We start from the raw sequence: 24,579 nt of genomic DNA on the forward strand, positions 1-24,579 counted from the left end.
TTGTATATCATTTTAGATAAATGCTGGATGATAGTGGGTAACTATCATAGAAAGCAGCCTTATATTTATAGTACAAGTAGAAGGCTTCATTATTTTTCCCAGGTGGTACTTTTTTGTTTTTAACAAAAATGTCAGTTCAGGGCTGGAGGAAAAATAAGCACATTCATGATTTGACAGTTTTCATGTCAAATAGCCAACATATAGTGTCTAATAGATTTTGTATTTATCTGTAGACTTTTGATGACCATTAACACATTAAGCCATGTTAGTATTTCATCAGCATTCTGTTTCATAGTGTAACAAATTTTAGGTTAAAGACCTGTTTGATACATAAAGCTGGCTTATTCTAACTTTAAAGCTATGGAATAATACATAATAATGTGTAAACAGAGAGGTTATCTTTAGCATGCTACTTGTTATCCACTGTTCTAAGTTTTACCATTTCAGAAATGTGGTGATGATTTGTAGGCCAAATGAAAATCTAAATGGATACAGATGATATGATTACTTCGTATTCTAGTCCTTGGATCTTACATTTTTCCAAATATGGGTTATTTTGACCTGATGTTCTACTATCATTGAATTATACTAAAAAGTGTAGTTTGTACAAGGCTGGGGAAAAGTAGCTACAACACTGCTAAGATTTAATCATTGTCTTCAACTAAGATGCGGTCTGTGGAGTTCAAAATAGAGTGACAAAACAGATATAATTAAAGAGTAGGAAAGACTGCATGAAGAGTGTCATAACAAGTAGTTTTTCAGAACGGCCAGGATTTTAGTAGAGAGGATATTACTAGGGGTAACGACATGGAGACTGGCACCAGTTGAGTTTAGCTGCATCAAAGAATTCTTGAAGTAGAGTAGTGAACAAACACAAGGTATTCCTAGTACCTAGCATTGTTTTGAGTAATCTTAGTTTAAAGAATGGGGAAAATGTAAATAAAATGTATATAAAAGGTTTGTTTTTATCATTTTGTGAGACTATTCTCTGATTTATAGATGTAGATCGTCTTTCAGAACCATTCCTATATAAGGATAAAATCACTCATTTTCAAATTTTCCTCTTACTTTCTTGAACATGTAATGCCATTATTTCTCTGCAGTAGCATAAACAACGTCCAGTTCTTTATTCTGCTGTCTTTAGGTCAGCATAAATTGATGGATATAGAGTTAAGAATGGTATGTTGAAAAGCAGAAACCATGTAAATAATTTAATTTATTGTCAAATAAATTTGACACTTAACATTGTGTAAGTTTAAGGTGTACAGCGTATTACTTTGATATGTTTATATATTGTAATTTGATTGTCATTGTAGTGATATTTATCATATTACATGATTATAGTACAATATTATCTGTGTTCATTGTACTGTGCATTCAATGTGTCACTACTTATTACAAGCTTGTAATACCCATCAATCTTATCTACCCCCATCGCCCAGTTACTGCCATTTTATTCTGTTTTTTACAGGTTTGACTTTTTAGATTCCATATATAAGTGATTTCATACAGTATTTGTCTTTCTCTGACTTACTTCATTTAGCATAATGTACTCAAGGTCCATCAGTGTTGTTAACGAATAGTTGGATATCATTCTTTTTCAGGGCTGAGTAATATTCTGTTGTGTATATGTACCACATCCTTTTTCATATGTTCATTTGTTGGTGAAAATTCCAGTTGTTTCCATATCTTGGCAATTGTGAATAATGCTGCAGTGAACATGGGAGTGCATATATCTCATTGAAATAGTCTCTTCTTTTTGATAGAATCATAAGACAAATCGAATGTTGGAGCTCTAAGGCAGTGCTGTCTAATAAACTTTCCTTGATGATGGAAATGTTCTATTTCTGTGCAGTCCAGTATGGTAGTCACTAGAGTCCTGTGTATCTTTTGAGGCCTTGAAATGTCGCTAGGGGGATGGAGGAACTGACTTCCCAACTTTATTTAATTTTAATTAATGGAAATATAAATTTAAATAGCATACGTGGATAGTGGCTACCATATTGGACAGTACCGTTTTAAGGGTCCTAAGATTTTCTGCTTAAGGTCTATCATTTTACACATAAGGAGACTTTGAGAGTTAGCATGACTAACCAGAGATTATGTAGTTGTTTAAGAACAGAGCTGGGATTAAACACAGGTATCCTGATGCCAAAGTTGGTGGTATTACTAGATATGGAAAACTTTTTTTGAACATTGAAAGTTTTCAGTTGTTAATCAAATGGTATTACTTTTACTCCCTTTATTGTGTTTAGTTACAATTACCCATTTCTCTTTTCTGCTTCCTCTCCTTCACATATACCTACACTAGCTCCATCAAAGAAAAATGTCTTAGGATGAAGTTTTCAAATTAATTTATTTAACTAGGAAATAAGTTTTCATTGTATGTGATTTTAAATGACTTCTGCTTCTAAATATTTGAAATTCCCTTTGTGGTCTCCATAGTCAAGATGTTCAGTGTGGGTGAAGTGATTCTGGTCATATAATCTAGAGTATCATTTTAATATAAGGTAATTATTTGTTCATAACTTTCCTTGTGTTTTTAAGAGAAACAAAGTGGCAATATCTTATCTGTAGTATATTATACACTTGGATATTATCACTGAACTTAAGAGTTTTGCATTGTCAAAATTAGGAGGAACTTTGGATGTTTTATAGTGCAGCCTCCTGTCACACATGGGCAATCTGACACACAGTGAAGGGCAATTTACTTGTAAAAGATGTCATGGTGAGTTATTAGTAGAGCCCAGACTAGAAGCTAGCTTTTCCAATTCAAAGCCTGGTGTTCTTTCCACTAAATCACTGTTGCCTCTCAGATCTTCATAAGTGAACAAATTAAACAGCGCTGCAGTGTACAAAGTTCTATTAAGCTGCTAATGGCTGTCCTAAATTTTGATGACTAATCTCAACTTTTCCCAGCTCATGAAATGCTGGAAGTAGACACACCAAGTTCTTGAGCCAGATATGTAAAAGCATTTTACATTTGAAATATTACAAACACATTGAATTTTTTTACAAGTGTTGATTTGAACGTCTGTCTGTCTGGCGGTTTGCATGGGTTACTTGTTGCATAGTTATATTCTAATATGCCATTGTTTACTGAGGATTGTACCCACCCCCACAGTTGTCAAAAATATGGTTATTTTTTCTTTTGAGTGAAGTGGAAACGCATAGTCATTTTTTGAACTATATTGGTCAAAGGCCAAATGTTGCAGGTTGGAATGTTGTGAGGCTGAGATATAATGCAGGCCTGACTGGTGACTGGAGGAATGAAAGGTAGTATTTTATTTCAGTTTCCTGCAGTAGTGCAACTCTTCTAGCTTGCCACAGCATTTGTTGACATGATTAGACTGACATTTAAAATGTACTGGTGATGCTTCAAAGGTGACAGATGCACAGCCATAAACTTATGAATTTCCCAGACCCATGTGTTTGATGTTTAAATTTGCATGTGTAACAGAGGGATCACCAATGTCAGGAAACTAATCTCAGCAACAAGTATATATTGTTCCTCTGTTCTCAAGGAGTAAAACAGTCTACTTGGGGAGAATGTACTAACACCAGTGACTAATAAGAAGCTGAGGAAAATTGTTGGGAATAATGGGAAATAAGACTACCTATATAGATTACAGATAGATTATGGAGATCCTGGAAAATACAGAATGGTTTTAAACAGTATGCTAGGCAAAAGGGGGACAGCTAATTTTCTTGAGCAGAGTAGTAGTCTGACTGACAAAAGAATGATATTAGTTTGACAGTGGTAATTACAGTTGGTTGAAATTAGATGAGAATGGAGTGGTGACCATTGGCCAGGAGATTGGTGATGATGATGATGATGATGGTAATAATTAATATATATGAGTGCTTTTCCTTTGCTTGTCCCTGTGTGATACATAGTATTACAATGTGTTAAAGTTGACACCCAGTCAAATCACTTCCCCAACGCCACACCACTAGTAAGTAGTAGAGCTTGAATTCAAATCTATGTCTAATTCTGAAGTCTGTCCTCTCTCCACTATTTTACCAACTAGGCAATAAAGGCCTGGTCTAGGTTGGTGGACTCTATAGCACTTTCTACCTACCTGTATTATAACACTCATCACTATGGGGTCTTTTTGTATTATGTACTTGTTTTCTCTACTAGACTATGATTCTTTGAGGACATGGATCATATCTTTATCATTTAGTAACCCAGCACCTAAATTGTACAGTAGGCACTTGCAAATATTTGTTGAATGAAAGAATAAAGAGTAAAGAGTAAGAAAGAGATATAAACAAATTATTTTTGTAATTGAGTAACAGTAGAATATTAAAGTTGGTAATACTAGAATGCTTCCTTCTGTTCTTGCCTTTTACCAGTATTAGTAAACTCCCCTCATTTCAACTAAAAAACACTGTTGATAAATTATAATGAGATGTATCCTAAGTTTCATAGGAGTCTTTAAATTTTTTTTTATTATGGAAAATTTCAAACATTTACAAAAGTATAGAGAGTAATGTGAAATATAATAATATGATATAGCATAATATAACATAATAATAATACATATTTAATATATGACTGTCACCAGCTTCAATAATTATCAAGTCCTGGCAAATGTGGTTTCATGTATACCCCACCCCTGGATTATTTTGAAGCAGATCCCAGGCATATTTCATCTGTTAAAACAGTATATATCTTAAAAAACTGGAAATCTTTAAAAAATTATTACACATAAAAATGCCCTAATGCCATATATCTGGTCAATGTCAAAATGTCCCTGAATATGAGGTCAGCTGTGAAGATGATGTAGTAGGAGGACCCTAAGCTTGCCTTGATCAACAGATACCACTAGATGACATATCAGCATAAGTAACCTAGAAAATGGTATGACAATTGGCAGAACAAACTTCAGAGATACAGTTTAGAAGCAGCAGTTTGAAAAACACCAGGGGCATATGGGAGGTAGAGTTATTTCCTCACCTTAGAGCATGTCCCAGACAAGGATCACAGGGAGACCCCTCCAGGAACAAAGAAGATGTTAGGCACCATTTCCCTCCCATTGCCCCCAGCCATAAACAACAACCACCAGCAGGAATCAGAGCACCACTGACACTCCTTCCTTAACATCTTACACCAAGTCCTGCCACCCCCCACCTCCATGCTTCTGTGAATCCTCACTTCCCAGTCATATTTCCCTTAGTCACAGGGCTGCAGACCCCTCCCCCAGAAGATAGGGGCAAACCCTGCCAGTACCACATCTCCCGACCTGTGTGTTTTGTAGGACCTGAGTTCTAGGGGTGCAGGGGGCAGGTCTCATTTCAAAGCAGACCACTGCACACCATGTTAAAAAATGCCCAAACCTGCTGGGAACCTAACATTGCTCACAGTAGGCAGAGAGAACCTCTGCAGACAGCTAGACTGAAAGAAAAAGAGGCCAAGACTCAACAGCAGGGCACACACAACATGCCTAGGACACAATCCCTGAAATGCTATGCCCTTGGGAACTGGGAACACTGCACTGCAGGGCACTACAGGGTATCTTTTTCATAAGGCCATTACCTTCAAAAGCAAGAGACATAGCTGACTTTCCTAACATACAGAAACAGACAAAATGAGGAGACAGAGAAATATGTCCCAAATGAAAGAACAGAAAAAAACCATAGCAAGAGACCAGAGTGAAACGGATGTAAGTAATACGCTTGAGAGAGAATTTAAAGTAATGATTGTAAAGATATGCCCTGGACTTGAGAAAAGTGTAGACAACATCAGTGAGGACTATAACAAAGAGATAAAAAAAAGGAACCAATCAGAGATAAAGAACATAATAAAATTAAAAATACACCTGATGGAATAAATAGTAGGATAGAGGAAGCAGAGGAATGAGTTGATCTGGAAGGCAAAGTAAAGGAAATTAATCAAGGTGACCAAAGTAGAAGAAAAAAGAATTATTCAAAATGAGAATAAGTTTGGGGAACTTCGTGACCCCATCAAACGTAATAACATCTGCATTATAGGGATCTCAGAAGAAGAGTGAGAAAAGGGGGCAGAAAATTGTTTTGAAGAAATAAGAGCTATAAACTTCCCTAATGTGGAGAAGGAACAGATACTTAGATCCAGGAGGCACAGAGATCCCCCAACATAATCAGATGAAGGAGGACCACAACAAGACACATAGTAATTAAAATGCCAAAAAGTAGTGATAAAGAGAAGACAAGAAAACAGCAGCAGAGTAGGAGGACTCTAGGCTCCTCTTAACCCATGAACACAACTAGATAACTGTCAAATATCCTAAATACCCCAGAAACCAACTTGAGGACTGGCAGAAGAAACTTCACAACTAAAGGGAGAGAAGAGGCCACATCCAAGATGGTAGGAAGTGCAGAGACATGGTTTAGGGGAGAAACAGATCCTGGCTGCTGCAGAGGGGAGGGAGCTGAGGTGGAGAAGGGTGAAAGAGAGAGGAGCATATAGGGGGATGCAAAAGGAGAGTGTTTCCCCATAGCCACTGGCTTGAAAAATGAGAGGTGCTAATTTAATGAGTTTATGCAACCAGCAGAGCTTAAAGTCTGGATTTTTTTTTAAAGCCTGGATTTTTTAAAGGTCAGTGAGCTTGGTTGGGATAGAGCCTAGAGGACACTGTGCTGCTCCTGGAGAGAAGATAGGCAAACAACCCCAGGGACAGACAGCTTGGAAACAGTGATCTGCTGAAGAGTGCCTGGGGTACATATTGGGGATATTATTAACTCTTCACAGAGATGCCTCTCCTGGAACAAAGGAGCTAGCTGGCACCATTTCCCTCCCCTGCCCCTCAGCATAAATAAAGACCAACCTGCAAACAGCACAGCACATACCCAGGCTGCCTAACTTGAACATACCAAGCCCTCCCCCCCCCCCCCCCCGGCACAGTGCTCTGGTGGGTTTTCCCTTTTCAGTCACATTTGCTTCAATCCTAACGCAGCAGGCCTCTCCCTGCTAAGACCAGCACCAGCCCCTGCCCACACTGTGTATCCAACCAGAGATTTCTTCAGGATCTCAGTTCTGGTGGAGGTGTTGACAAGTCTTATTTCACAAGCAGGCCAGAACACATCTAGTTAAAACTCACCGCATTTAGGCCAGGGACCAAACACTGCCAAAAGCAGGCAAGGAGTGCCTCTGCAGATGAAGGGCCTGAAGGATAGAGCAGCCAGAATAGAACAGCAAAGTGCATGCAGCACACACTGGACACTTCCTGAAGTGCCAGGCCCTGGATACTGCATGATCTCTTTACAAAGGCATTAATCTAAGGAGCAGGATATAACTGGTTTTCTAACACAGAGAAGAAGGCAGAAACTTAGACAAAATGTAGACTTTATACCAAATGAAAGAATGGGATAAGGTCACAGACAGAGATCTAAGCGAAACAGATATAAGTAACATGCTTAATGGAGAACTTAAAGCAATAATCATAAGTATATATACTGGACTTGAGAAAAGAATGTAAGCATCATGCAGACCATTACCACAGAGATAAAAGTTAAAAAAGAATCAGAGATGAAGAATGCAATAAACCAGATTAGAAATATACTTGATGCAATGAACAGTAGGCTGGAAGAAGCAGAGGAATGAATTAATGACCTAGAAGGCAACAAAATGGAAAGCAATGAGCCTGAACAAAAGAAAGGAATTTTGCAAAACAAGAATAGATGAAGGGAACTCAGTGACTTTACCAAACATAATAATATTTGTATTATAGGCATCTCAGAAGAAGAAAAAGAAAAGGGAGCAAATTTTTTGAAGAGATAATACCTGAAAACTTTCCTAATCTTGGGATGGAAACACAAATCCAGATTTAAGAGGCACAGATAATTCCCAACAAAATCAACAAAAACAGGCTCACACAAAGATGTATTGTAATGAAATTTGCAAAATATAGTGATAAGGAAAATATCTGAAGGGGTACCTGGGTGGCTCAGTCAGTTAAGTGTCTGACTCTTGGTTTCAGCTCAGGTCATGACCTCATGGTTTGTGAGACTAAGCCCCTTGTTGGGCTGCCCACTAACAGCATGGAGCCGGCTTGGGTTTCCCTCTCTTTCTGCCCCTCCCCACCCTCTCTTGAAATAAACATTTTTATTTTTTATTTTGTTTTTTAAAAATTTTTTAACATTTATTACTGTGACACAGAGAGACAGAACATGAGCATGGGAGGGGTGGAGAGACGGGGAGACACATAATCTGAAGTAGGCTCCAGGCTTTGAGCTGTCAGCACACAGCCTCATGCTGGGCTCTAACTCATAAACTGTGAGATCATGACCTGAGCCGAAGTCAGACGCTTAACCATCTGAGGCACCCAGGTGCCCCAAATAAATAAACATTTTTAAAAAAGAAAAAAAATTGTAAAAGCAGCAAGACAAAAGAAATCCTAATTTTACAAGGGAAAATCCATAATGCTAGCTGAAGATTTCTTAACAGAAACATGGCAAACCAGAAGGGAGTGGCATGAGGTATTCAAAGTGCTGAATGGGAAACATCTGCAGCAGAGAATAGTTTATACAGGAAGGCTATCATTCAGAATAGAAGGAGCAAAAAATAATTTTCCAGACAAAACTAAAAGAGTTTGTGATCACTGAACCAGTGTTGTAACAAATATTAAGGGGGACTCTTTGGGTGGAAAGGAGAGACCGAAAGTGACAGTATTAGGGCAGGAAACACAAAAGCAGTAAAAATGAATATTTCTGTAAAAATCCAGCTAAGGAACTCAGAAGAAAGACATAAAATGTAATAACATATCTAAAACATGATGAGGAGAGGAAGAAAGAATGGATTGATACTTGATTTGCAGAAGAGGTTATATACAAACTTAATAGTAACCATATATTAAAAACCATTAATAAACATGCAAAGTATAAAGAGAAATCCTATTATATTACTGAAGAAAATCAGCAAAACATGAGAGAAATGCAAGAAAGGATCAGAGAAAATCTCCAGAAGCAAACACAAAACATGGAATAAAATTGCAATAAATACAAATCTATCAATAAGTACTTTGAATGTACATGGACTGAATGCTCCAATCAAAAGACATAGTGTGTCAGAATGTATAAAAAAACAAGGTCCATCGTTACTCTGCCTACAAGAGACTCATTATAGACCTAAAGCTACTTTCAGATTGGAAGTCAGGAGATGGAGAAATATTTATCATGCAAATGGATGTCAAAAGAAAGCCACAATTGTAATATTTATATAGGACAAACTCGACTTTAAGCAAAAATTATAACAAGACACAATAACAAGACATAATAATGGGGACAGTCCAACAGGAATATAGAACAATTGTAAATATGTATGCATCCAAGATGGGAGCACTTAAATACATACAGCGATTAATAACAAAAGTTAAGGAACTAATTGATAGTAATATAATAACAGATAATGTGGGACTTTAACACCCCACTTACAACAATGGACAGGTCCTACAAATAGAAAATCAACAAGGAAACTATGGCTTTGAGTATCGTACTGGACCAGATGGACTAGACAGACATATTCAGAACTTCCATCTTAAGATAGTGGAATGCACATTCTTTTCTAGTGCATATGGAACATTTTCCAGAATATACCACATATTATGTCACAAAAATGGACTCAACAAATACAGGAAGATTGAAGTCATGCCATGTACCTTTTCTGACCACAATGTTATGAAACTAGAAGTCAACAACAAGAAATAACTTGGAAAGAACACAAATATTTGGAGGTTAAATAACATACTACTAAAGAATGAATGAATCAACCAGGAAATAAAAGAAGAAATAAAAAAAAATATATGGGAACAAATGAAAATGAAAACACAACTGCCAAAATGTTTAGGATGCAGCAACAAGTGGTGGTAAGGGAAGTATCAGTAATATAGGCCAATGTCAAGAAACAGGAACAGTCTCAGGTAAAGAACCTTACCTACACCTAACGGAACTTGTAGAACAACAAATAAAGCCTAAGGCCAGTAGAAGAAGGGAAATAATAAAGATTAGAGCAGAAATAAATGATAGAGAAACTGAGAAAACAATAGAACAAGTCAATGAAACCAGGAACCCATTCTTTGAAAAAATTAATTAAATTGATAACTCCCTAGCTAGATTTATCAAAAAGTAAAGGTAAAGGATCCAGATAAATAAAATCGTGAATGAAAGTGGAGAAATAACAACCAACAACACAGAAATACAAATAATAAGAGAATACTATGAAAAACTATATGGCAAAAAATTGGACAACCTAGAAGAAATGGATAAATTCCTAGAAGCATATCAACTACCAAAATTGAAACAGAACAAATAGAAAATTTGAGCAGACACAGCACCAGCAAGAAATTGAATTAGTAATGAAGAATCTCCCAACAAACAATAGTCCAGGAGCAGATGGCTTCACAGGTAAATTCTACCAAACATGTAAAGAAGAGTTAATACTTATTCTCAAAATATTCCAAAAAATAGGAAAAAAAAGGGAAAAATTACAAATTCATTCTATGAGGACAGCATTTCCCTGATAAGAAAATCAGATAAATACACCACTGAAAAAGACAACTGCAGGTCAGTATCTCTGACAAACATGGATTAAAAAATCCTCAACAAAGTACTAGCAATTGATTCCTACCTGCATTAAAAAAATCATTCAGCACAATAAAGTGGGATTTATTCTTGGATTGCAAGGGTGATTTAATGTTTGCAAATCAATCAGTGTGATAGATACACCATATTAATAAAGGATAAGAACCATGTGATCATTTCAATAGATGCAGAAAAATCATTTGACAAAGTACATCCATACATAATAAAAACCGTAAACAAAGTAGGTTTACAGGAATATACCTCAACATAATAAAGGCCATGTACTAAAAACCCACAGCTAATATCATTCTCAATGGGGAGAATACTGAGAGCATTTCCCCAAAGATCAGGAACAAGACAGCAATGTACAGTCTCACCACTGTTATTGAATATAGTACTGGGAGTGCTAGTCATAGCAATCAGCAAAAAGAAATAAAAGGCATTCAGATCAGCAAGGAAGAAGTAAAAGCTTTACTATTTGCAGGTGACATAGTATTATTATGCAAATAACCTGATAGACTCCACCAAAAATCTGCTAAATCTGATGAAAGAATCCATTGAGTTTGCAAGATATAAAATCAAAGTATAGAAATCTGTTCCATTTCTGTACACCAATAATGAAGTAGCAGAAAGAGATATCAAGGAATGAATCCCATTTACAATTGCATCAAAAACAATAAGATACTTTAGAGTAAATTTAATTAAAGAGGTGAAAGACCTATTCTCTGAAACTATGAAACACTGAAGAAAGAAATTGAAGGACACGGAGAAATGGGAAGACATTCCATGCTCATGGACTGAAAGAACAAATATTGTTAAAATGTCTATACTAGCCAAAGCAATCTGTACATTTAATGCAATCCCTATCAAACTACCACCAGCATTTTTCACAAACCTAGAACAAATAATCCTAAAATTTGTTTGAACTCACAAAAGACACTGAATATCCAAAGCAGTCTTGAAAAAGAGAAGCAAAGTTGGAAGCATCACACTTGTAGTCTGGTGAAAATAGTATGGTACTGGCATAAAAATAGACACAGACAATGGAATAGAAAGGAAATCCAGAAATGAACCCACAAATACATGGTTAATTAATCTTTGACAAAGCAGGAAGGAATATCCAATTGGAAAAAGACATTCTCTTCAACAAATGTATTGGGAAAACTGGATGGCAACATGCACAAGTATTGGACCACTTTCTTATATCATACACAAAAACAAATTAAAAATGGATTAACAACCTAAATGTAAGATCTGAAACTATAAAAATCCTAGAAGAGAACACAGGCTTTGACATCGGCTAGAGCAACTTCTTTCTAGGTTTGTCTCTTGAGGCAAGGGAAACAAAAGCAAAAATAAACTTTTGTGACTTCATCAAAATAAAAATCTTTTGCACAGTGAAGGAAACAGCAAAACTGAAAGGCAGCTTATGGAATAGAAGATATTTGCAAATGATATATTAGATAAAGAGTATCCAAAATACATAAAGAGCTCAAAACCCTAAAAACAAAAAATCCAATTAAAATGGGCAGAAGACATTCATAGACATTTTTCCAAAGAAGACATACAGAGGGCCAAAGACATAAAAGATGTTCATTATCACTGATGTTCAGAGAAACCTGAATGAAAACTACAATGAGTTATCACCTCACACTTGTCAGAAGGGGTAAAATCCAAGACATAAGAAAGGTTAGTGAGGGTGTGGCGATAAAGGAACCCTCTTGCACTCTTTGTGGGAATTCAAACTGGTGCAGCCACTGTGCAAAATGGTATGGATGTTTTTCAGCTCATTAAAAATAGGAGTAACCCTATGATCCAGTAATTGCATTACTGGGTATTCACACAAAAAATACAAAAACACTAATTCAAGGGGTTACATGCACTTCTCTGTTTATTTGCAGCATTATTACAATACGCAAACTATGGAAGCAGCCCATGTCCATCAGTAGATGAATGGATAAAGAAAATATGTCTATATATAAATGTATACATGTAAATGTGTATATATATGTTTATATACACATATATATACAATGTAAACATGTATATATATACACATACACACACAGTGGAATATTTTTCAGCCATGGAAAATAATGGAACCTTGCCATTTGCAAGAACATGAACAGAGCTAAAGTGTATAATGCTAAGCAAGATAAGTCAGTCAGAGAAAGAAAGACAAGTACCATTTGATGTTACTCATATGAGGAATTTAAGAAATAAAACGAATGAAGGAAAAATAGACCCAGAAACAGACCATTAACTAAGAACAAACTGCTGGTTACCAGATGGGAGGTGGATGGGCAATGGGTGAACTTCACAGTGGTTATTAAAGAGTACATTTAAGAGGTGTCAGGGTGGCTCAGCCAAGTTAAGCATCTGACTTCAGCTCAAGTCATGATCTTGCAGTTTGTGAGTTCAAGCCCTGCATTGGGCTCTCTGTCAGTGCAGAGCCCACTTCAGATCCTCTGTCTCCCTCTCCCTGTGTCCTTCCCTCACTTGTGCACTCTCTCTCAAAAATAAATAAACATTACAGAAAAGAGTACATTAAAAAAATCCCTGAATTTGTCATAAGTTTTTGAAGTTCATTTTTTAATTCTCATTCCAAATAGTATCCACATATTGGAATTTATTATTTTTAAGTTTCTCAAGTCTTTCACTCTATTTTGCTTTGTTTATTTATTGAGGAAATCAGGTTATATCATTTGCCCTATAGAGTTTCTGAATTCTTGAAAATTTTTTAATGAATTCCTAGGGTGTCTGTTTCACTGTCTTTATCTTATGTATCAAGGTAGTATAGGGCAGCTAACTGATAATTCGTATTTAAATTGAGAGCTGGAAGATTTTGCTTTAACTTCATTAATCTTTATCCCCTACTAAAAATCTCAGTCCTTTCAAATACCAGCATACTCTAATTGTGTTATTCTACAAAACACACCTAGCAGTTTCATAATAAAATGACATCACTACTACCAACAATACGATTAGAAACATTATGAAACACATTACTAAGTTGTTTTAATTTTTTTGTTGTTTTTACATTTGTATTTTTTGCTGTTTTCTCTGTCCTTTGGGTATATTGCCCATTAGGAATGGACAATCAGGGGTGCCTGGGTGGCTCAGTTGGTTGGGTGGACAATTTCGGGTCAGGTCATGATCTCATGGCTCATGAGTTCGAGCCCCATGTAGGGCTCTATGCTGACCTCTTGGAGCCTGGAGCCTGCTTCGGATTCTGTGTCTCCCTGTCTCTCTGCCCCTCCCCTGCTCACATTCTTGTCTCTCTCTGTCCCAAAGGTAAATAAACATTAAAAAAAAAAAGGAATGAACAATTAATTGCATGGTTGTAGGTACACTATGAATTGTTCTTCTCTGTGCTCATTGCCTCTACATGGTTTATTTCATTTTCCTTTTAATTTTTAAGGCTTACCTTTTTAACTTTACATTTTTAAATTGAAAAAATTTTATACTTTTCACAGGACTCTTTAGTAAAAAAAAGTCCTTTGCTACATGGTGATACATTTCTAAAGCAGAACTAATAATTAGGGACTGTTTTTATGTTAGACTATAATTAATGCTGTTTATTACAAAATAGCTAACACAATTTCTTATAGAAGAGAGCTTTAAATTTTAATTCTATTAGTAAAGAAGAGGAAACCCCTATGTTTATGTTCCAAGTGAAGTTGGATAAGGCACTAGTTTACCATATTATTTCAGCTGTCATATTGTGACTTGGTTGGTGTCCCTTCTGTGATCCAATTGGTCTTATATTTTGTTCACATTTTTTGGTGATGCTGGTATTTAAAATAGTTCTCATGCATAGTGCACAAGTTTGTCTTGTGTTTTTAAGTGCAAGAAATATGATATTCCTTATAGAGAAAATATGTGTGTTCAATATACTTGTTTAAGAATGAGTTATAGTGCTGTTGGCCATAAGTTTAATGTTAATGAGTTAACAATGTGTATTAAATAAGGTGTTTTTATTTTTTTAAATCCTTTTTTAGAACTAAGGTGTTTTTAAATGGAAACACGTATATCAGGGCACCTGGGTGGCTCAGTCGGTTGAGTGTCCGACTTCAGCTCAGGTCATGATCTCACAGCTCATGAGTTCAAGCCCAGCATCAGGCTCTGTGCTGACAGCTTGGAGCCTGGAGCCTGCTTTGGATTCTGTGCCTCCCTCTCTCTCTGCCCCAACCCACTCGCATTCTGTCTCTGTCTCTCTCAAAAATAAATAAACATTAAACAAAATTTAAATGGAAACACGTATAAATCAAGGTTACATATTGGTCAGCTGATGAAAACATAACCAGAGGCTTACAAGAAATTAAGTGTTTATTTTCCCTAGGAGCAGTGTTTCAGTATTCCTTAAATAAATTTTCACAGCTACTTTGTGAATTGCAACTACTGCAAATAATGACAATCAACTATAGTTTGATTACAGAAGTGTTTGGAAGGTTTGTGTCTTATATGGGAGTTATCCTGATGCTCATCTTCAGTCTTGGTTTTTACAATAGAATTTTGTCCTAAAACCTGTTAACTTCTGGAGGAAGCCAGTTTTTATCTCTCATTAATTTTAAACAAGTCATTTATAATTTTGAATTGACAAATCATTATTTTGAAGTTACAAATAATTTTAAGTCATTATTTTGAAGTTACAAATAATTTTAATGCAACGTCTTACCTTGTGAAAAGTACGATTGGCTTTGTTCAGTTTTAATGCTCCTTAACAGCTTTATTAGCTTGTATGTTTGCATACTACCCCCAAACTCTAATACTTTTTGAATATCTTGCTTAATTTTCTAAATCAGGAATTGACATTTTTTTTCTATAAAGGATTAGTAAGTTTTTAGACTGTACAGAACATAAGGCCACATATCCTTCTTTGTTTTTTGTTTATTTTCATAAACCTTTACATATTCATAAAAAAATTTAGTTCAGAGACCAGGCCAGATTTAGCCAAGAGCGGTAGTTTGCCAATTCCTATTCTAAAATTTTCACTGTGGTATGCAGTCAGCTGCCTCTCTTTGGGTAGGGATCCCTTCTTCATCAGTATAACCTGTTTTTGAAAAGCCTGAATATGCCAATGTGCTATTTTCTTTGGACCAAAATCTTGGCCTTTTTTGTTTAGAGACAACAAATATGCTATATTATGTTTCGCAACCAGAGCCTGATAAACATCAAATACATGGAGGAAGAAAAATGAAGTGTAAGCACAGCCACTTAACATCTTCGTACAGGGAGGAAAGATTGAAGAGCAAAAATTAATTGCCCATTTACCAAAGACAAATCAGTTTTACATTATACATATAATGTTTATGATTACCATAAAAAGAAAGGCATTCCATGTTTTTCAGATATATAACCTGGGACATGAGCATAGTACTGTCCAGTAGGAATTTCTTCAATCATGGAATTACTGTGTATCTGTGCTGTACAGTACACTGTTGAGCATGTGAAATGGGGCTAATATGACTAAGGAAATAAATTTAACATTTTACTTACTTTCTTTTAATTTAAATAACCACAGGCAGCTAATAGTTACCATATTGTGCAGCATAACTCTAAGAGCTTAAGTAACTTGTCCAGATTTAGACAGTTCCACAACTGGAATTCAAAACCAGGCCTGTGTAACTCCTAAGCTCATGTTTTTTCCATTATACCACACTGCCTCATAAATTAAAGGTGGATTGACCCTACCCTACTGAGTAGAAAATGTAGTAAATGCAAATTTACGTAGGCATTTTTCAAGATATATTAACTTCTTAGGCCACTAGTTTAGTTAATCTAGACTCTGGAGCACTAGATCATAAATATCAAACAATATGAACATATTTTATAGTTTATATAAAATAGTTTTATGTTATTGTATTATGCAAAGTAAGATAAATACACTCTGAGAAGATTTGGGTATTGAAAAATATTTAGGTATTAACTTACTTCAAAAGTGGTGTTGTTTTTTTTTTTTGTATCTAAGGAATAAGGCCTAACCAGGTGTTTTAAAATAGTTTTTAAGTGTAAGAATTGACATTCTTTAATCACTTCAGATATATTAACAAGATTTCTCAGGTGCATGGGAGAGAGTATCATTGATTACATCAGCTTTAATTTTTTTTTTGCTGAAAAATGACACAGATATGATGTAGAAATCTTATTTCATTAGTGGATACCAAGTGTAAAAAATCAAAAGTAATGTCTTTTGGGAAGGCAGGCCTAGATAAATTATTCTGTGATGCTGGCATATGTACCAAAGGGAAGCTTGAAGGAAAAAAACAGTGAACAAATCTTTATCAGTTTTGAGTCTTCATTTTACCCTGTGTTTCTGGAGTCAATCTAAATCAGAGTTATGCCTGGCTCAAACAAGAAATTGCCTAACTAGTTTCAGTAGCTTTCCTTATTCTGCTCAGAAAATATTGAAAACTGTGTTAGAAATGAAGTTTAGACACTATCACTATTACCAGAGAACATGTAAAATTCTTTGGCTAGTATTTGTTCCAGTTCTTGTACAGTTACACTTGTGTGTAATCAAGAGACCTCTTTCCTCTGGATGTCCTTTGTCAATTTCATCAAACCTCCTTTCCTATGTAAAACTTTAACAGTATTTGTTCCCTGGGAAGCTTTTCATTTGGCCTTGAACACATAATCTTTAGGAATTATTTTGGTACCTGAATGAACACTGGAGCACTTTGTTCTAAGAGCCAGTGATTTTCCTCATTCTTATTTCAAATCAAACTATATCTGAAACAGAGGTCACTTCTGGCTTTAGATTAAGCACGAGACAGAGAAAGAGCAATGTGTTGAGAAGTTAGGAAAAAGGATTTGTAATGGTAAGAAATAACTTTTATAAATAAGTTGTATTTCAAGATACAGCTTGAATCACCTAGTACTCCTTATCACCCTAGTCTTTTACTTTCTCCATAGAATTTATCATTTTGTAATATGTCATTTATTTATTGTGTTTATTGCCTGTTTGTGCTCCACTAGAATGTCAGCTCCATAAGAGCAAGAATCTTTGTTTTTTTTACTGATAATATCCTAGGCATGGAGGGTGTGGTCTGATAGTATTTCCTGAGCATGGTCTGACACTTATTTGTAGACTGAATGAATACCATGATCTTTTCTACTTCATCACTCAGATTTTGTATTCACTTCTTAATAATTATTTTATTGATATATTCTACATGAAGTACACAGTTAAAAAATTAATAAAAATAATATTTTACCATCTAGTATGGTAAGAGAATTTTAGGAATTATATTCTAAAAATGTATGAAGCAATTTGGAGTGCTTGCGTTTTTACTACTTCAAATGAAACCCATTAGTGTTCTAGGATACCAAATTTATCAGGAAATGGAAGATGAGGAGCTTTTCAATTAAAAATATGTTTTTGATATATCTTTCTCAGATGGGAAAACTGATAACCATACCTGCAGGTCTGATGTGTGCATCTATAAGTGTACATGCAGCCAAAGAAGAAGAATTGAAAAAGCAGCTAGTAAAACCAGAGCAGGTAATTTGCCTACAAAAGTTTGTGAATTTTGTATAACATAAATATGCAAAAGCCATGAGTGGTTTTTTTTGAGTTATATCCATTCATCAAAAATATATCTTTAATAAAAATGTTAAGCACGTTTTAGAAGTTGAAAGAGGGGCACATAGGTGGCTTAGTCAGTTAAGCATCTGACTTTGGCTCAGGTCATGATTTCGCAGTTCATGAGTTCAAGCCCCACATTGGGCTCTGTGCTGACAGCTTGGAGTCTGGAGCCTGCTTCAGATTCTGTGTCTCCCTCTCTCTGTTCCCCTTGCCTGCTGACACACTCTCTTTCTCTCTCAAAAATAAATATACATTAAAAAATATAAAAAGGAAGTTGAAAGAAATGGTTATAGGGTGTATCAAAATAAATACTGTATTTATTATATTTAAATCAAACATCTAGGAGGAGATTCAGATAGTGGAGGAGTAGGGTGACCCAGGCTTGCCTTGTCCCTTGAAAACAGCTAGATAAATATCAAATCATTCTGATCACCCAAGAAATAGATCGGAGGCCTGAGCGAACAAACTGCACAACTAGAGATAAGAAAAACTGCCACATTATGGAAGGTAGGAATTGCAGAGAGTTGATTTGGAGGATAAAAGAGCTGTGGGCATTGAGGAGGGGAGGGAGCCCTGATCATGACAGAGGAGTGAGAATGAGAGAGAATGTGAGGAGAGAGAGCGACAGAGAAAGAGTGAAAACACGCACAAATGATTGCATGACAAAAACCTCTTGCCAAAACCCACTGACTTGGAAAAGGAGAGAGGCTAAATACCATAAGTTTTTGTAAGCAATGGAGTGCAGAGTCTGAAGTTTTGGAGGTCTGTCCCATTGCCAGTGTCCTCTGGTGGGCTTAGCAGTGCTCTGGTGGGGAAGGAGGGCAAAAAACCAGGAGCAGGAAGGGTGGCCTGAGGATCCCCAGGGTTGCACGAGGAGAAGCACTTCCCTTTCTTGTAGTGCATTTGGGAGAGGTGACATGGCCTCTCCAGGGACAAAAGACATGGCAGGCACCATTGAGTGTCCCCGTTCACTAACATAGAAACAGGGATGCCAGGTGAGTGTGGCAAGCCTTTGTGTGGGCTTCTTGCTTCTCTTTACTATAAACTCAGAGCCGCTATGTAGTCATGTAACTGTTTTCTGGGACAAGCTGATGTCCTGCCACAGTGCAGTGAGACCCTCCCCCAGAGGATCTGCACAGGTCTGTGCCACTAGGATCTCTTGGATTTGGAGTTTTGAAAAACCAGCTGCATGCCTGAGATAAAACACAGGAGTGCTGTGCCAGCTTGCAGGCAGACAGCTCAGATGCAGGCAGGGTGAAGGCAGTGATCTGAGAGAAGCCTGGGATACAGGAGTGGTGATCATTTCCTCTTCTCTGAGGGCTTCCTCAGAGGTAAGGAAAAAGTGCAGGTAAATCTCTCCTAGGAAAAGTCTGCCTGAGAATTCAGGCCCCATCCCCATCCCCAGACAACCAGCACAAACCCCTTGTGTGTACCAAATCTAGTGATCATAAAGTGCTACAAAGCTTAAGCCCTAGGGGAAATAGGATCTAACTTCCTTTGCTTTTATTAATCTTTTTGTATGGGATACAGAATAATTTATTTTATTTATTTAAAAAAATTAATTTTATTATTTTACCTTTTTTGGATCTAGCTTCTTTTAACAAGCAGATCAAAACACACCTAGGACGTAGCTTCTTTTATAAAAAAATTTTTAACATTTTAATTTATTTTTGAGAGACGTAGACAGAGCATGAGTGGGGGAGGGGCAGAGAGAGAGGGAGGCATGGAACCCGAAGCATGCTCCAGGCTCTGAGCCGTCAGCACAGAGCCCAATGATGGGGCTCGAACACAAGAACCATGAGACCATGACCTGAGCTGAAGTCGGATGTTTAACCAACTGAGTCACTCAGGTGTCCCAATAATAGGCTTTTTTAACAATCATACAAAAAAGCAGTGATCCAGACAAAAATGACAAGATGGAGGAATTCACCCCAAGAGAAAGAACAGGAAGTCACAGCCAGGTATTTAATCAATATAGATACAAGTAAGATGTCTGAACCAAACTTTAAAACAATAATCATAAGGACACTAGCTGGGATTGAAAAAATAATAGAAGACACTAGTGAATTCCTTACTGCAGAGATAAAAGAACTAAAAACTACTCAGGCTGAAATAAAAAAATGCTGTAACCAAGATGCAAAACCAAATATATGCAGACATTGAGGATGGATGAAGCAGAGGAACCAATCAGTGATATAGAAGATAAAATTATGGGAAGAAACTGAAGCCAAAATTAAGAGGGAAAGAAAGGTATTGGATTACAAATATATATAGAACTCAATACCTCCTTAAAGCATAATAATATTTGTATCATAGGCATCTCAGAAGAAGAGAAAGAGAAAGGGGCAGAAGCTTTATTTGAGTAAATTTTGGCTGAAAACATCCCTAATCTGAGGAAGTAAATAGGCATCAAAATCCAAGATGCACAGAGAACTCAGATTAATTCAACAAAGCTGACTATAACCAAGATATATCATAGTCAAATTCACAAAATACATAGATAAGGAAAGGAAAGAATCCTGAAAGTAGCAAGGGGAAAAAGTCCTTAACCTACAAAGAAAGACATCAGGTTCCCAACATATCTTTGTAGAGAAACTTGGCAGGCCAGAAGGGAGTAGTATGATATATTCAATGTGCTGAATGGGAAAAATATGCAGCCAAGAATACTTTATCCGGCAGGCTGTCATTCAGAATAGAAGCAGAGATAGAGTTTCCCAGACAAAACAAAAGGAGTTTGTGACCACTAAAAAAGTCCTATAAGAAATATTAAAGGGGCTCTTTTGGTGGGGGGGATAAACCAAAAGCAGCAACCACTAGAAAAGAACAGAGAACATCGTCAGAAACACCAATTTCAGGTAACACAATGGCACTAAATTCATATCTATCAATAATTACTCTGAATATAAATGGACTAAATGCTCTTATCAAAACACATAGAGTATCAGAACAGATATAAAAAAAAAACGCAGGGGTGCCTGGGTGGCTTGGTAGGTTAAACATTTGACTCTTGATTTCAGCTCAGGTCATGATCTCATGGTTTTGAGTTCGAGCCCTGTGTTTGGCTTTTTGATGATTCCAAATGAGACAAAGTCCCTGCTGAAAAGGAGATTTACAGGCTAATATCCCTGATGAACATGGATGCAGCATTTCTCAACAAGATACTATCAAATTGAATCCCAACAGTACGTTAGAAGAATCATTCACCACGATCATCTGGGATTTATTTCTGGGCTACACAAACAGTGTGATATACTGTATTAATAAAATAAAGGGTAAGAACCATATGATTCAATAGATGCAGAAAAAGCATTTCTCAAAATACAGCATCCATTCTTGATAAAAACCCTCAACCAAGTAGATATAGATTGAACCTAACTCATCATCATAAAAATTATATATGAAAGACCCACAGCTAATATCATCCCCAATGGGGAAAAACAGGTTTTCCTCTAAGGTCAGGAACAAGACATGGATGTCCACTCATTATTATTTAATATAGTACTGGAACTCTTAGCCTCAGCAATCAGAGAACAAAAAGAAATTACATCCAAATCAGCAAGGAAGAAGTCAAACTTTCACTGTTTGCAAATGATATGATACTCTATGTAGAAAACCTGAAATACTCCAAAAAATTGCCATCACTAACACATGAATTTAGCAAAGTTGCAGGAAAAGAAATCAACATATAGAAATATGGTGCATTTCTATTTACCAGTAATGAAGCAGCAGAAAAAGAAATGAAGGAATAACCCCATTGACAGTTGCAGTAAAAACAATAATAGACCTAGGAAAAAACATACTCAAAGTGGTAAAAGATCTGTACTCCGAAAACTATAGAATGGTTATGAAGGAAATTGAAGAGGACACATAGAAATGGCATACTTTCCATGCTCATGGATTAGAAGAATAAACATTGTTAAAATGTCTATAATAACCAAAACAACTTAAACATTTACTGCAACCCCTATCAAAATACACTGAAATTATTCTCAGAGCTAGAACAATCTTAAAATTTTCATGGAACCATAAAAGACTCTGAATAACCAAAGCAATCCTGAAAAAAAAGCAAAGCTGGAGACACCACAATTTCAGACATCAAGCTGAATTACAGAGCTGTAGTCATCAAGACAGTATGGTAGTGGCACAAAACTAGATATGTAGATCAATGGAACAGAATGGAAAACCCAGAAATGGACCCACATTTATATGGTCGACTGATCTTCGATAAAGCAGGAATGAATATCTGATGGAAAAGACAGTTTCTTCAACAAATGGTGTTGGGAAAACCGGGCATTGACACGCAGAGAATGACCACTTTCTTACACCATATACAAACATAAATTCTAAATGGATGAAAGACCTAAATGTGAGACAGGAAACCATCAAACTCCAATGAGATAACACAGGCAGCCACCTCTTTGACCTTGGCCAGAGTATCTTACTAGACATGTCAGTGGAGGAAAGGTAAACAAAAGTAGACATGAACTATTGGGATCTCATCAAGATAAAAAGCTTCTTCACAGTGAAGTAAACAATCAACAAAACTAAAAGGCAGCCCATGGAATGGGGGAAGATGTTTGCAAATGACTTATCAGGTAAAGGGTTAGTATGCAAAATCTATAAAGTACTTATCAAACTCAACACCCAAAAAAACAATCCAGTGAAGAAATGTGCAAAAGACATGAATAGACACTTCTCCAAAGAAGACTTCCAGGTGGCTAACAGTCCTATGAAAAGATCGTCATCATTCATCATCAGGGAAATACCAAGTCAAAACCACAATAAGATACCACCTCACACCTTTCACAATGGCTAAAATTGACAACACAGGAAACGAGATGTTGGCAAGATTGTGGCAAATGGGGAACCCTCTTATACTGTGGTAGGAATTCATATTGGTTCAGCCACAGTATGGAATTTCCTCAAAAAGTTAAAACTACCCTATGACCCAGAAATTGCACTACTAGGTATTTATCCAAAAGATACAAAAATACTAATTCATGGCAACATACACCCTGATTTTAATAACATTATCAACAATAGCCAAACTATTGAAAGAGCCTAAGTGTCCATCGACTGATGACTGGATAAAGAAATTGTATATATATGATGGAATACTACTTAGCCATAAAAAGGAATGAAATTTTGCTATTTGCAAGTATATGGATAGAGCTAGAATGTATTATGCTGAGCATTAATAAGTCCATCAGACATACCATATGATGTCACTCATATGTGGAATTTAGGGAACAAAATAGATCAATATGTAGCATGGGGGGGGAAAGGGAGGGAAACAAACCATTTGACTGTTAATGATAGAGAACCAACTGAGGGTTGATGGAGATAGGTGGGTGGGGTATGGGCTAAATTGGTGATGGGTATTAAGGAGGGCACTTTTTATGAAGAGCACTATGTGTTATATGTATGTTACAAATCACTAAATTCTACTCCTGCAACCAGTATTACACTGTATGTAAGTAACTAAGATTTAAATAAAAGTTGGAATAAAAATAAAGCATCTAAAATCCTAACTTCAATGGAAAAAAGTTACTAATTTTTCTTAGTGAATAACAATGTACAGGGGCTTAGTAATTATAAGCAGTTTGATTTTTTTTCTCAACAAATTTATGTGAGCATACCTGATATTTGCAAACCTTTGTTTAAGAAATTCATTAAGACCTCAGTTTTGAAAGTGACTTTGGATATTTTCTAGTTTAGTCTTCTCTATGGTTCTGTAATCCCCTCTATGATAGGCACACAGAGTGGCCATTTATCTTTTACAATAATGAAACTCTGGATAAAAGAACCTAAGGCAGTCCATCCATTTTCTGGCAGCTCTCATTTTACCTAAGGTCTTTCCTTATGTCAAACACAAACCTGTCTCATAATAAGTTCTATCCATTTGCTTTGCTGCTCTTCCGTTGGTGCTATACAGAAAAAATTTCATCCCTCTTCCATAAAACAACACTGCATATTTCAGTTATACTTTAACTAATTTTGCATACTGGATAAGTATATTATTAACTTTAATCCTCATATACCATAAATTGGAGTTCTTGTGTATAATGATCATTCTTTGCCAAAAATATGTAGCATAGTGTTTTCTAACAGATGTATTTTGACAACTATAGAATAGAGTCAGATTCTGACTTCTCTTGTTCTAGGTAATATATTTCTATTTATACTATCTAAGAACACATTCATTTTTATATTTATATTTAAGTGTCCTTACAGTCAACCTTGCTTATAATTTACCTTTAACCATGACATAGTAAAGTGGGAGTTCTCTAAAATTAATTCAACCTCTTTACATGGGCTACTGATAAGCTATGTCTTTTTCCAATCTGTACTTATGCATGTAGACTAGGGACAATTATGCCTGTTTAACTTAAATCTTACTGATCCAGTCTATCATATCTAATTGTGGT

The 24,579-nt window shown here is 36.1% G+C and overlaps 1 protein-coding gene across 3 annotated transcripts in view; it reads left to right on the top strand.

The window, feature by feature from the left end:
• APOOL (apolipoprotein O like) overlaps positions 1 to 24,579 on the top strand; it is a 97,194-nt gene that overhangs the window by 18,223 nt on the left and 54,392 nt on the right. For 2 of the 3 annotated variants that reach the window (XM_047844905.1, XM_047844907.1), the window contains exon 2: positions 17,963 to 18,067. The exons of the other annotated variant lie outside the window; for it this stretch is intronic. In XM_047844905.1, coding sequence (XP_047700861.1) covers positions 17,963 to 18,067 — 105 coding nt within the window. The remainder of the gene's footprint in view (positions 1 to 17,962; positions 18,068 to 24,579) is intronic. 3 annotated transcript variants of the gene reach the window in all.

This window comes from Prionailurus viverrinus, chromosome X, assembly GCF_022837055.1.
Source record: "Prionailurus viverrinus isolate Anna chromosome X, UM_Priviv_1.0, whole genome shotgun sequence".
NCBI classification, from domain to species: domain Eukaryota; kingdom Metazoa; phylum Chordata; class Mammalia; order Carnivora; family Felidae; genus Prionailurus; species Prionailurus viverrinus.